Source organism: Pristiophorus japonicus, chromosome 16 (genome assembly GCF_044704955.1).
Source record: "Pristiophorus japonicus isolate sPriJap1 chromosome 16, sPriJap1.hap1, whole genome shotgun sequence".
Classification (NCBI taxonomy): domain Eukaryota; kingdom Metazoa; phylum Chordata; class Chondrichthyes; family Pristiophoridae; genus Pristiophorus; species Pristiophorus japonicus.
Window position 1 is genome coordinate 11116638 of NC_091992.1, and position 12845 is coordinate 11129482.

The 12845-nt window shown below is 48.5% G+C and overlaps 1 protein-coding gene across 2 annotated transcripts in view; it reads left to right on the forward strand.

Annotated features, from left to right (window-relative positions):
• nxn (nucleoredoxin) overlaps positions 1 to 12845 on the forward strand; it is a 255001-nt gene that overhangs the window by 176215 nt on the left and 65941 nt on the right. For both annotated transcript variants that reach the window (XM_070858054.1, XM_070858055.1), the window contains exons 2-4: positions 851 to 968; positions 1080 to 1213; positions 5992 to 6092. In XM_070858054.1, the coding sequence (XP_070714155.1) occupies positions 851 to 968; positions 1080 to 1213; positions 5992 to 6092 (353 nt within the window). The remainder of the gene's footprint in view (positions 1 to 850; positions 969 to 1079; positions 1214 to 5991; positions 6093 to 12845) is intronic.

The window sequence follows — 12845 nt, forward strand, 5'->3', positions numbered from 1 at the left end:
GGAAGTCCAGAACCAGGGGACATATTCTTAGGATAAGGAGTAGGCCATTTAGGACTGAGATGAGGAGAAACTTCTTCACTCAGAGTTGTTAACCTGTGGAATTCCCTGACAGAGAGTTGTTGGTGCCAGTTCATTGGATATATTCAAGAGGGAGTTAGATATGGCCCTTACGGCTAAAGGGATCAAGGGGTATGGAGAGAAAGCAGGAAAGGGGTACTGAGGGGATGATCAGCCATGATCATATTGAATGGCGGTGCAGGCTCGAAGGGCTGAATGGCCTACTCCTGCACCTATTTTCTATGTTTCTATGTTTCTAAAGGACATTAGTGAACCAGATGGGGTTTTCCGAGAATCCGGTAGTTTCGTGATCACCATTAACCGACACTAGCTTTTTATTGAATTTAAATTCCCCCAGCTGCCATTTGAACTCGCGTCTCCAGATCTAGTGTAGGCCTCTGGACTACTAGTCCAGTAACATAACCACTGTGGTACCGTTCCCATGACTGGGAATTGAAGTGGGGAGGGACGTGAAATTAATGGGAATCTTTGCCCATTCTTTCGCACCCAATGGCCAGTCACAGATTGCCATTGGCAAGACTTTGGATATTAAGGGAATCAAGGGATATGGGGAAAGTGGAGTTGAGGTCGAAGATCAGCCACAACCTGAGTGAATGGCGGAGCAGGCTCGAGGGGCCGAATGGCCGACTCCTGCTCCTAATTGTTATGTTCTTTTGTTTTGTGAGCGCGTTGTTTCCGGCCCCCCTCAAAGAGGGAGGGCCTTCAAGGGGGCGTTTACTGACTTAAATATTCAGCTGAGCAGATTTTTCTTTTCCCATTCCTTCCATTTCAGGTGAAGCTATGGAGCAAGTATAAAGTGACCAATATTCCATCGCTAATATTCATAGAAGGCAGCACGGGGAGGATTGTCAGCAGGAATGGACAACTGATCATCCGAGACGACCCTCTAGGTAAGGATTATAACCCACCCAGCTTGCAGACCGCCAATGGGTACGCAGCAAGGTGCCTCGGTCTTCAATACATTGTGTGAGCACACTAACCGATTTTGTTACCTTGAACAGGGTCAGAGTTTCCCTGGGGCCCCAAGTCCTTCGCTGAGGTGATGGCAGGGTTTCTGATTAAGAACAACGGGCAGATGGTGGACAGCAGTGGCCTGGATGGCAGTTATGTTGGGGTCTACTTCTCTGCACATTGGGTAAGGGTCGCGTCGCACACGCCTTGCTTTTTGCTTTTAGCTCGAACCTGTTCCGCCATTCACTCAGACCGTGGCTGATCTCCTGCCTCAACTCCACTTTCCTGCGCTGTCCCCATATCCCTTGATTCGCTTAATATCCAAAGTCTTGCCAATAGCACTCTGTGACTGGCCGTCGGGTGCGAAAGAATGGGCCTCGCTATGATGCGTACAGATTCTTCCGCCACCCACCCCTCTTCGGTTTTCTCCTGAAGGCGCTGACCTGTGTTGGCGTCCAGTCCCCCCAGCTCCAGCAGCTCTCCGCTACCTGCCGCAGGTGGCGAAATGCTTGGAAGAACGGTCACCCACCGAGGACCCACACAGTACAACCTGAAGGATCAAACCTTCCTCACAAACAACGGACAACCATCAACCGCCTCAGAATCGGTTGTGTCGGATGCTGCCACCTTCTCCAGAGACGGAAGATTAAGGTATCCCCATCATGCAACTGTGCAGCTCCTGATCATTAGAATTAGGAGCAGGAATAGGCCATTCGGCCCCTCGAGCCTGCTCCGCCATGCAATAAGATCGTGGCTGATCTTCGACCTCAACTCCACTTGCCTGCACTATCCCCAGATCCCTCGATTCCCTTAATATCCAAAAATCTATCGATCTCTGCCTTGAATATACTCAAAGACTGAGCCTCCACAGCCCTCTGGGGCAGAGAATCCCAAAGATTCACCACCCTCTGAGTGAAGAAATTCCTCCTCATCTCCGTCCTAAATGGCCGACCCCTTATTCTGAGACGCTGGTTCTAGACTCCCCAGCCCGGGGAAACATCCTCCCTGATCAGACCCTGGAGCACATCATTGACCACTGCCCTCAGAGGGAAGTCACAGGCAGCCTACAATTCACCCACGCTGTTGCAGCGGAAGCTTTGGCCTGGATATCCAACTTAGATATTGACCTTTGATTTGCTTTGTTACTCCCATACGAACCAAGAAGGGGGTGGTCATTCGACGTGGTATGAGTATAAGGGTGATTGTTACTAGTTGTTGACTCATCGTCATCATCATAGGCAGTCCCTCGAAATCAAGGAAGACTTACTTCCACTCCAAAAACGAGTTCTTAATCCATGAGGGTGCTGACGTTCCAGGTCCTGAACTTCATATTGAAGGGTGGAAGATGCCTGGTGCGTGAGTTATTTTAACGTGGGGTGGCCGTTGCACACTGGCTACCTCACGGGCTTAGCTAAGCAAGGTCTTGGTCCAGTGGCAAGGGGGTCCAAGACAACTGGAGACCAGGCAGTGCTGTATGACTATACACCAGTTGTTGACTATACCGGACTTCACTCCCAACCCCAGATTCTACCCTCGTGTCAAAACAAACAAAAATGATCTGCTGCCTTTCTCGCTCTTCCCTGCCCGCTACACCGAGTGTCATTCTCTGACGGACAGGTCAGCACTGATCCCCTCCCAGGCTTCTGCCAATGTGACGTTCGATATCGAGTATCAGAAGGTACATTTAGGATCCCCTTTGGCCCTTGCGACCCCATCCTTCCAAGATACAGCAAACTTTCAGTAAGGGCCCCTCGTGCTGGGCTGTGTTGTCCACAACAGTGGATTAATTTGCTTGCACATGAGCAATAGAAATATATCCCAGTAATATGGGCATCCTGAAAGGAAAAGTGACTCATCATACTCATCAGGACCCATCAAACTCATCCCACCAACAACTTACAACTTGCACCATCCACCGTCCCCGAATACCACTAACTACAAGGAGAGCCAATAAAATCCCCCCAAACTCTGGGCAACTAAGCAAATTCTAGTAGACCATGGTTACCCATGACTAGACATACAGAATTGACCCAATTGCCTTAGAAATATAACAATAACTTTTATTTATATAGTGCCTTTAACATAGTAAAAGGTCCCAAGGTGCTTCACAACAGTGTTACAGACAAACAGATAAATTTGACACCGAGCCACAGAAGAAATTAAGGCAGATGATCAAAAGTTTGTTTAAAGACGTAGGTTTTAACGAACGTCTTAAAGGAAGAAAGAGAGGCCGAGAGGTTTAGGGAGGGAGTTCCAGAGCTCAGGGCCCAGGCAGCTGAAGGCACGGCCACCGATGGTTGAGCAGTTATAATGAGGGGTGTTCAAGAGGCCAGAATTTGAGGAGCGCAGACATCTTGCGGGGTTGTGGGGCTGAAAAAAATTACAGAGATAAGGAGGGGCAAGTCCATGGAGTGATTTGTAAACAAGGATGAGAATTTTGAAATTGAGGTGTTGTTTAACTGGGAGCCAATGTAGGTCAGAAAGCACAGGGGTGATGGGTGAACGGGACTTGGTGCGGGTTAGTACACGGGCTGCTGAGTTTTGGATGACTTCAAGTTTACGTAGCTAAAACACTGAATGTGGAAGGCCGGCCAGGAGTGAGCTGGAGTAGTCAAGTCCAGAGGTAACAAAGGGATGAATGAGGGTTTCAGCAGCAGAAGAGCTGAGACAGGGCGGAGGTGGGCAGTGTTACAGAGGTAGAAAAAGGCGGTATTAATTATGCCGCGGATATGTGGCTGGAAACTCATTTCAGGGTCAAATATTACACCTAGGTTGCGAACAGTCTGGTTCAGCCTCAGACAGATGCTTGGGAGAAGGATGGAGTCAGTGGTTAGGGAACGCAGTTTGTGGCGGGGACCAAAGACAATGGCTTCGGGCTGCCCAATATTTAATTGGAGAAAATTTCTGCTCATCCAATACTGGATGTCGAACAAGCAATCTGACAATTTAGAGAGCAAGCAGGGCGAGCGTCTGTGTACATGTGGAAACTGACTCCGTGTTTTCGGATGATATCGCCAAGGGGCAGCATGTAGATGAGAAATAAAAGGGGACTAAGCACAGATCCTTGGGGGACGCCAGAGGTAACGATGTGGGAGTGAGAAGAGAAGCCATTGCTGGAGATTTTCTGGCTACGATTAGATAGATAAGAATGGAACCAGGCGAGTGCAGTCCCACCCAGCTGGACGTTGGGGGAAAGGCGTTGGAGAAGGAAGGAGTGGTCAACTGTGTCGAAGGCTGCAGACAGGTCGAGAAGGACGAGGAGGGATACTTTACCTTTGCCACAGTCACAAAGGATGCCATTTGTGACTTTGATGAGAGCAGTTTCGGTACTGTGGCAAAGGGCGAAAGCCAGATTGAAGGGATTCCAACATTAAATTCATGGAAAGATGATCATGGATTTGGGTGGCAACATGTTCAAGTGCTTTGGACAGGAAAGGGAGGTTGGAGATGGGGCGATAGCTAGCAAGCACAGTGGGGTCAAGGGTTGTTTTATGAGGAGAGGGGTGATGACAGCAGATTTGAGGGAGAGGGGGACAGTCCCTTAGGAGAGAGAACTGTTCACAATGTCGGCTAACATGGGAGCCAGAAAAGGAAGTTGGGCAGTCAGCAGTTTAGTGGGAATAGGGTCAAGGGAGCAGGAAGTGGGTCTCGTGGACAAGATGAGTTTGGGGAGATCAAAGAGAAACTAGAAAAGGATATGAGTTTACGGCTAGGGCAGGTAAGAGTGGCAGATGAAGTTTGGCCCTGTGGGCTAGTGGAAGGAAGGGAACTGGCAGAGGCAACTGATCGGATGGTCTCAATCTTTGAGGCAGAGAAGTCCATGAGCTCTTCACACTTGTTGTTGGAGGTGAGTGTGGTGGAGACTGGGGAGAGGGGTTTAAGGAGATGGTTAACAGGCGAGAATAGAAGCCTGGGGTTAGTTTTGCATTCCAGAATGATCCTGGAATTGTGAGCAGTTTTGTAGACAAGAGGAAGAACCGATAGTGTTTTATGTGTTCTGGAGGTGAATGGCTAAACCAGTTGTTTGCCACATCCGTTCAAGTCTGCGCCCTTTTGACTTGAGGGAGCGAAGATGAGGGTTAGAGCGGGGGAGCAGTAAGGGTGGGAGAGAGTAATCATTTTAATAGGGACGAGGGCATCAAAAGTGGTAGTGAGGGTGTGATTGAGCAGATTGGTGGCTGAAGAAATTTTATTGTTAAAAGAGGGCCAAAGGTTGGACCGTTTCGAGTTGATAAGTGCAGTTTGCATTTATATAGCGCCTTTAGTAGTAAAACGTCCCAAAGCACTTCACAGGAGTGTCATCAAATAAAATTTGACACCAAGCCACATAAGGAGATATTGGGACAGGTGGCCAAAAGCTTGGTCAAAGAGGTCGGTTTTAAGGAGTGTCTTAAAGGAGGAAAGAGGGAGGCGGAGAGGTTTAGGGAGGGAGTTCCAGATATTGGGCCTAGGTAGCAGAAGGCACGGCCACCGATGGTGGAGCGCAGAGGCTTCTAGGGCTGGAGGAGGTTACAGAGGTAGAGAGGAGGGGTGAGGCCATTTTCATTGCGTAAGAAAAAATGTATGATGGAGTCATAGCCTTTGGAAAGAAAGTTGCAGAGACGGAAGTCGGGGGGGGGGGGGTGGGGGTTAATTAGACATTGGACACAATCCAGCAATATCTATGACCCATGGGAAATCACCACCGAGCTGGTCCCCCTATGGGGGGTAATTATTATAAATCTGAGAGTACAATACCCTATGACAAGGTGGTTGCCTGTGCCAGATGTGGAAAGTTGCATTAAACACAAGAATAAGAGGATAAGTGACTTTTATTAATAGTGTTCTGGGGTGGGGGGGGGGGGGGGGAGAATGTTTGTAACGAGTACCATGTTGTAAGAAAGCGTGTCCAGTGTCAGTGCTGAAGGCGAGAGTAACAGGAGCCAGCTGTGCTCTGCATTAATTCTCTTCCTTTTGCGACAGTGCCCTCCTTGCAGAAGCCTCACTCGTGTGCTAGTGGAGACGTATCGGAAAATCAAAGAGACGGGACAGAAGTTTGAGATTGTTTTTGTCAGCGCCGACAGGTAAAAGAATATTCCTTTATTTCGGGCTGGCTTTGTGTGCTCCGAGTATTTAACAGCGCAACCTCCTCAAGTGGTGTTCTGGTTGGCTGGCTGTGAGTGGGATTAAAAAAAATCATTTCGTGCTGAGGGGAGACTTAATTGAGGTGCACAAAAAATAATGAGGGGCCTAGTTGGAGTGTTTAGGAAGGACCTATTTCCCCCCCGAGCAGGGTGGTCAACAACCAGGGGGCATAGATTTAAAATAATTGGTGGAAGGATTAGAGGAGAACTTTTTTCACCCAGAGGGTGGTGGGGGTCTGGAACTCACTGCCTGAAAGGGTGGTCGAGGCAGAAACCCTCATCGCATTCAAAAAGCACTTAGAGTGCCGTGACCCACAGGGCTACGGACCAAGAGCTGGAAAGTGGGATTAGGCTGGATCACTCTTTGTCGGCCGGCACGGACACGATGGGCCGAATGGTCCTCCTTCTGTGCCGCAAATGTCTTATGATTCTGTGCACTGGGTGATATTCATGTGCAAACTCGCACTCCTGTGATGGGAGGACCGTTGATGTCACCACGCCAGTTAAGGCTCTCGGGCTCGGGAATCCCCCTTTCCTCCCCCCACAACCCCACCTTAACCAGGTGGTTCAGCTCAGGGTATCCAGTCAGTACCTGACCCGCACGTCCCGGAAACGTTGCAAGGGTGATCGTTGTTCTGTGCTGACTGAGCTGGTCTCAAAGAGCGCAGTGGTAAGGGTGCTGCGATTTACCTCCGCGCTTCCGGCCCAGAGAGGGAAACAACAACAACTTGCATTGATATAGCGCCTTTAACACGGTTAAAACGTCTCGAGGCGCTTCACAGGAGCGTAATCCGACGAAAGATTGATACTGAACTTTTAAGAAGTAGACATTAGGACAGGTGACCAAAAGCTTGGTCAAAGAGGTAGATTTTAAGTGGAGTCTTGAAGGAGGAGAGAGAGGCAGAGAGGTTCGGGGAGGAAATTCCAGAGCTCGGGGCCCAGGCGGCTGAAGGCACGGCCACCGATGGTGAAGGAAGTCAGGGATGCGCAAGAGGCCAGAACTGGAGGAACGCGGAGAGCTCGGAGGATTGCAAGGCTGAAGGAGGCTACAGAGATAGGGTGGGGCAAGAATGGTAGAATCGAGGTGTGGCCAGACCAGGGGGTGATGGCTGAAGGGGACTTGGTGCGCGTTAGGACACAGGCAGCAGAGTTTTGGATGAGCACACCTTTATGGAGGATGGGAGACCAGCGAGGAGAGCGTTGGAATAATCGAGAATGGAGGTATGGTTGAGACTTTGAGCAGTAGATGAGCTGAGACAGGGGTAGTGTTGGGCGATGTTACGGAGGTGGAAGTAGGTGGTCTTTGTGATGGCGAGGGTTCCTCTTGATTACTGTCTAGCACGCTCCGCTGGAATCTGTGCGTTCAGACTTCAGATGATGACCAGATCCAACTTGAATGTGGTTTCTCCCCTCCCTATCCCCAAAACAACTCCTGTCCGGGCTCCCAGAAATTGTGGCCTTTTGAGCAAGATGCCAAGTTCGTGGCTAGCTGGGTCATTTAAAGGACTGAGCACATCAAAGTCCTCTCAGCCCAAGTCCTACGGTGTTCCAATTTCACATCTGGGTTTAACCCTCGGAACCAGCCAGAGGTCACTGTAACAAAGACCGGCGTTTCTCAACTATGAATCTCGTGGTCACTGAGATCACGGAAAGATCTGGAACAATTGTGATGAGGTGCAAGTCGGGGCTTGTCTCCAATTGAATGGGTCGAGGTAGAGTAGATCGAGAGACACTGATCCCATTGGCAGTGCGATATTTCCAGTTTTCACTTCCTCCTTCCCCGGAGTGAGGTTAAGCACCCTTTCGTCTGATGGGCCCAGACACACTTAACCGGGCTGAGACTAACCAATTCCATTTCACACCAGACCCTCATAGCCAAAGAGGACCCTTTGTCTATTAATATGGAGTGGATTTGAACAGAGATCCCTGAGTTGAAAGGCCATTGGGAGTCCCTCCATCAATCAATTACTCAATAAAGATATTTTTTCAAAGAAACAACTAGCAAAATGACAATTTAAAAATACATTCGCATCTGAATTGTTTTAAGAAAAATACCAGTATCGTGACTTTGAAGGAGGAGAGGGGTTAGTGTTCTTGTACATACAAAGCACTATTCAAATCTCCTTATAAAACAACTTGCATTTATATAGCACCCTTAACGTAGCAAAACACCCCAGGGCACTTCACAGGTGCGATTATCAAATAAAATTTAACACCGAGCCACATAAGGAGATATTAGGGCAGGTTCTGATCAAAGAGGTAGGCTTTAAGGAGCGACTTAAAGGAAGAGAGCGAGAGAGAGAGAGGTTTAGGGTCAACAACAACTTGCATTTATATAGCACCTTTAACATAGTAAAATATAAGTTGAATACTGCAGGGGAGATTCATAGAAACAGTTTGTGGTCATTTTCCTCTGAATATTTGTCAGCTCCTAATAATGAAAAACTTTAAAACCTGGTCCTATTGGGTATTTGGGTTTGAGCACCAGAAAAAAAAACATAAGAAATAGGAGCAGGAGTCGGCCATTCGGCCCCTCGAGCCTGCTCCGCCATTTAATAAGATCATGGCTGATCCTCTACCTCAACTCCACTTTCCCACTCCATCGCCATATCCCTAGATTTCTCTAGAGTCCAAAAATCTATCAATCGCTGACTTGAATATACTCAACGACTGAGCATCCACAACCCTCTGGGGTAGAGAATTCCAAAGATTCACCACCTTCCGAGTGAACAAGTTTCTCCTCATCTCAGTCCTAAATGGCCGACCCCTTATCCTGAGACTGTGACCCCTGATTCTAGACTCTCCAGCCCAGGGGAAACATCTTCCCTGCATCTACCCTGTCAAGACCTGTAAGAATGTTCTATGTTTCAATGAGGTTACCTTTCATTCTTCTAAACTCCAGAGAATATAGGCCAATTCTACTGAATTTCTCCTCAGGACAGCTCTGTGAACCTTCATTGCACTGCCTCGAAGGCAATTATATCCTTTCTTGGATAAGGAGACCAAAACTGTGCACAGTATTCCGGGTGTGGTCTCAGCAAAGCCCTATATATAATTGCAGCAAGACTTCCCTACATTTATACTCCAAGCCCCTTGCAATAAAGGCTAGCCTGCCATTTGCCTTCCTAATTGCTTGCTGTGATCGCGGAGGTGTGGCGAGTGTTTTGTGGCGGAAGAATGGTGAGAGATCTTGGCGGAGGTGCGGCAAATGAGGGTACGGGACCCAGAAGAGCCGAAGGCCCAGGGACAGCACGCTGGGCCAGCCCACACTGCGATATGTGAGCGCACTGGGTCCCTGCAGCAGAGCTGGTCTCTAGTCGTCCTGGTTAACCCTTGCCACTGGATAAAGACCTAGCTCTGTCAAGCCCGTGTGGTGGCTGGTGTGCAACTGTCACCACACGTTTTTAAAAAAAATACATGCACAGGCATCTTCCACCTCCTCAATTGGAGTTCAGGGCTGGAACATCGGGTCCTTCATTGGAACATCTGTGAACGCATGTGGAAGCAAGTCATCCTCGTTCGAGGGACCGTCTATCGTGATATAATTGCAGCAAGACTTCTTTACATTAATATTCCAGCCCCCTTGCAATAGAGGCTAACCTGCCATTTGCCTTCCTAATTGCTTGCTGTACCTGCATCTGCCCCACACGTCTGTCTGGCGCCCACAAACTTTTCTCCCTTCGCACGTGGGGTGGGAGGTGCCCAGGCCTCCCTCGCACATTCGCTTTGGTCCAAGCGCTGAGCAGTGAATGGGAAATAAACGACTGCTGTGTTGGCGGGGGGAGAGACTAGGCTCCCGAGGTCGGCCAGCTTTGTCGCACTGTCCATGGGATGAGACGTGTAACGGGACGTCCGGTGGGAGGGCAGCATGCTCGTGCAATAAATCCGGCTTTCACTCCACCTTCGAGTGCTGCAGGCTTGGGTTGGGTCCCGGGTTGAACAAGCTCGGCACTTGACGACACTCCGAGGCGCCGAGCAGCACAGCGTGGTCCTAATGCGCGAGGCGGAGCTCTCGGTGTCATCCACCCAGCGACTTAACGCGGGTAACTAAGGAACTCATTTTTAAAAAGGAATTGAAACCCTTGCTGTGAGTCTTCCCGGCTGTTCTTTGAGCATGCCCAATATTGGGAACGGTGGTATAGTGGTTATGCTGCTGGACCGGTAATCCAGAAGGCTCAACTCATGATCTACAGACATGAGTTCAAATCCCAACACGTCAGCTGGGAAATTTAACTTCAGTTAATTAAATAAATCTTCAATAGAAAGTTAGCATCAGTAATGGTGAGTATGTTGTAAAAACCCACCGGGTTCACTAATGTCCTTCAGGGAAGGAAATCTGCCGCCCTTACCCGGTCTGGCCTATATGTGACTCCAGACCCCCAGCAATGTGGTTGACCCTTAACTGTCCCCTGAAATGGCCCAGCGAGACACTCCACTCACCACCACCTTCTCAAGGGCAATTAGGGATGGGCAATAAATGCTGTCCTTGCCAGCGATGTCCATATCCCGTGAATGAATTAAAAAAAATATATATATATCCTTACAGATTTGAAATGCCCTTTGATTAATTCATAATTGGCAGCGCAGGTCTGTGGTATAACTGTAGTCCATCAAAAAGACATTCAATTCAGTTGCAATACGGCATAATTTCTGGACTGTGATATCACTGTTACAAATGCTCAACACAATTCTATGAACCGAGTTTATTTAAATGTTTCAATTAAATCTCATTGCTTAATTTCCAACCTTCTCAATTTTTTTTTTAAGTACCTAAGATATCGCGGTTTGTGGGGTGTGGTGAGGGGGTAGACTATACGTTTAGCCCGTTCTGTTGTATAATCTTCTAGAACTTGATGGCCAGTTGGTAGAAGAACCATAATATTTACTGGAAAAAGAGTTTGGCTTCTTCAGCTGCCTGACTATCATCAACCTCACTTGTGCTTTGAGCAGATAGCTGGAGATAGTTCATTTATATATTCATTCATGGAATGTGGTAAGGCCAGCATTTATTGCCCATCCCTAATTGCCCCTTGAGAAGGTGGTGGTGAGCCGCCTTCTTGAACCGCTGCAGTCCGTGTGGTGAATGTGCTCCCACAGTGCTGTTAGGGAGAGAGTTCCGGGATTTTGACCCAGCGACGATGAAGGAACGGCCGATATATTTCCAAGTCGGCTTGATGTGTGACTAGGAGGGGAACTTGGGGATGGTAGTCTTTCTGTGCGCTTGCTTGCCCTTGTCCTTCTAAGCTGCAGGTTCTCCCACTGCCTAACCTATTGTATTGGTATTGGTGAGGTCACAGCTGGAATACTGCGTGTAGTTTTGGTTTCCATATTTAAAAAAGGATATATTTGCTTTGGAGGCAGTTCAGAGAAGGTTCACTAGCTTGATTCCGGGGATGGAGGGGGTTGACTTATGAGGAAAGGTTGAGTAGGTTGAACCTATACACATTGGAATTCAGAAGAATGAGAGATGATCTTATCGAAATGTATAAGATTATGAGGGGGCTTGACAAGGTGGATGCAGAGAGGATGTTTCCACTAATGTGGGCGACTAGAACTAGAGAGCATAATCTTAAAATAAGGGGCCACCCATTTAAAATTGAGATGAGGAGGAATTTCTTCTCTGAGGGTTGTAAATCTGTGGAATTCGCTGCCTCAGAGAGCTGTGGAGGCTGGGTCATTGAATAAATTTAAGACCGAGATAGACAGTTTCTTAACTGATAAGGGAATAAGGGGTTATGGGGAGCGGGCGGGGAAGTGGAACTGAGTCCATGATCGGATCAGCCATGATCGTGTTAAATGGCGGAGCAGGCTCGAGGGGCCAAGTGGCCTACTCCTGCTCCTATTTCTTATGTTGTTAGATACAGTATTGTCACTGAGTGAACGTGTGTGGGCGAGAGAGAAAAGGAAGGCAGGAATGGGAAAGGGGAAAGCATTCTGTTATCTCTGACTGACATTTTAGTGAAACCAAACCAAGCTCTACATTAGGGATGGCACTGGGCCCACACTGGTGCTCATGTTCTTCTGCAAGAATTTATAACCAGTGACTTTAATTACAAACATCAGTTTTTTGTTCCTGTCCTGGACAGCATTGAGAAAACTTGGCAACTGTATAACAACAGACAACCTCGTAAAATGTCAGGTTTTAGCCTGTCCTTGTGTTGCTTTCCGTGTGTGACTCACAGGGGTTTGGGGCCTGTGGCGTCCTCTTGTAAGAGTTTGACGCCGAAAGGACTAGATTTTTGGCAGTGAAAGGAGGAGGAAGAGGCAGCAGAAAGTGAATAAACGAGAGCGATCTGGTTGCAAGGAAATGTTCCTCCGTGACCCCGACCACTTAGTCCATGGGGGGCCCAAGCTTTTTGTCTTTGTGTCCCACTCCCCCCCTGGTGCCTCCAGAGCCACATTTAAGCTATAAATCCATTTTCCCCATTAATTTGCATCTCGGTGTCAGCTGTGGCTCAGTGGGCAGCACACTTGCCTCTCAGTCGGAAGGTCGCGGGTTCAAGCCCCACTCCAGGGACTTGAGCACATAAATCCAGGCTGACACTCCCAGTGCAGTGCTGAGGGAGCACTGCGCCATCAGAGGTGCCGTCTTTCAGACGAGACATCAAACCGAGGTCCCGTCTGCTCTCTCGGGTGGACATAAAAGGTCCCACGGCACTATTTCGAAGAAGAGCAGGGAAGTTATCCCCCGTG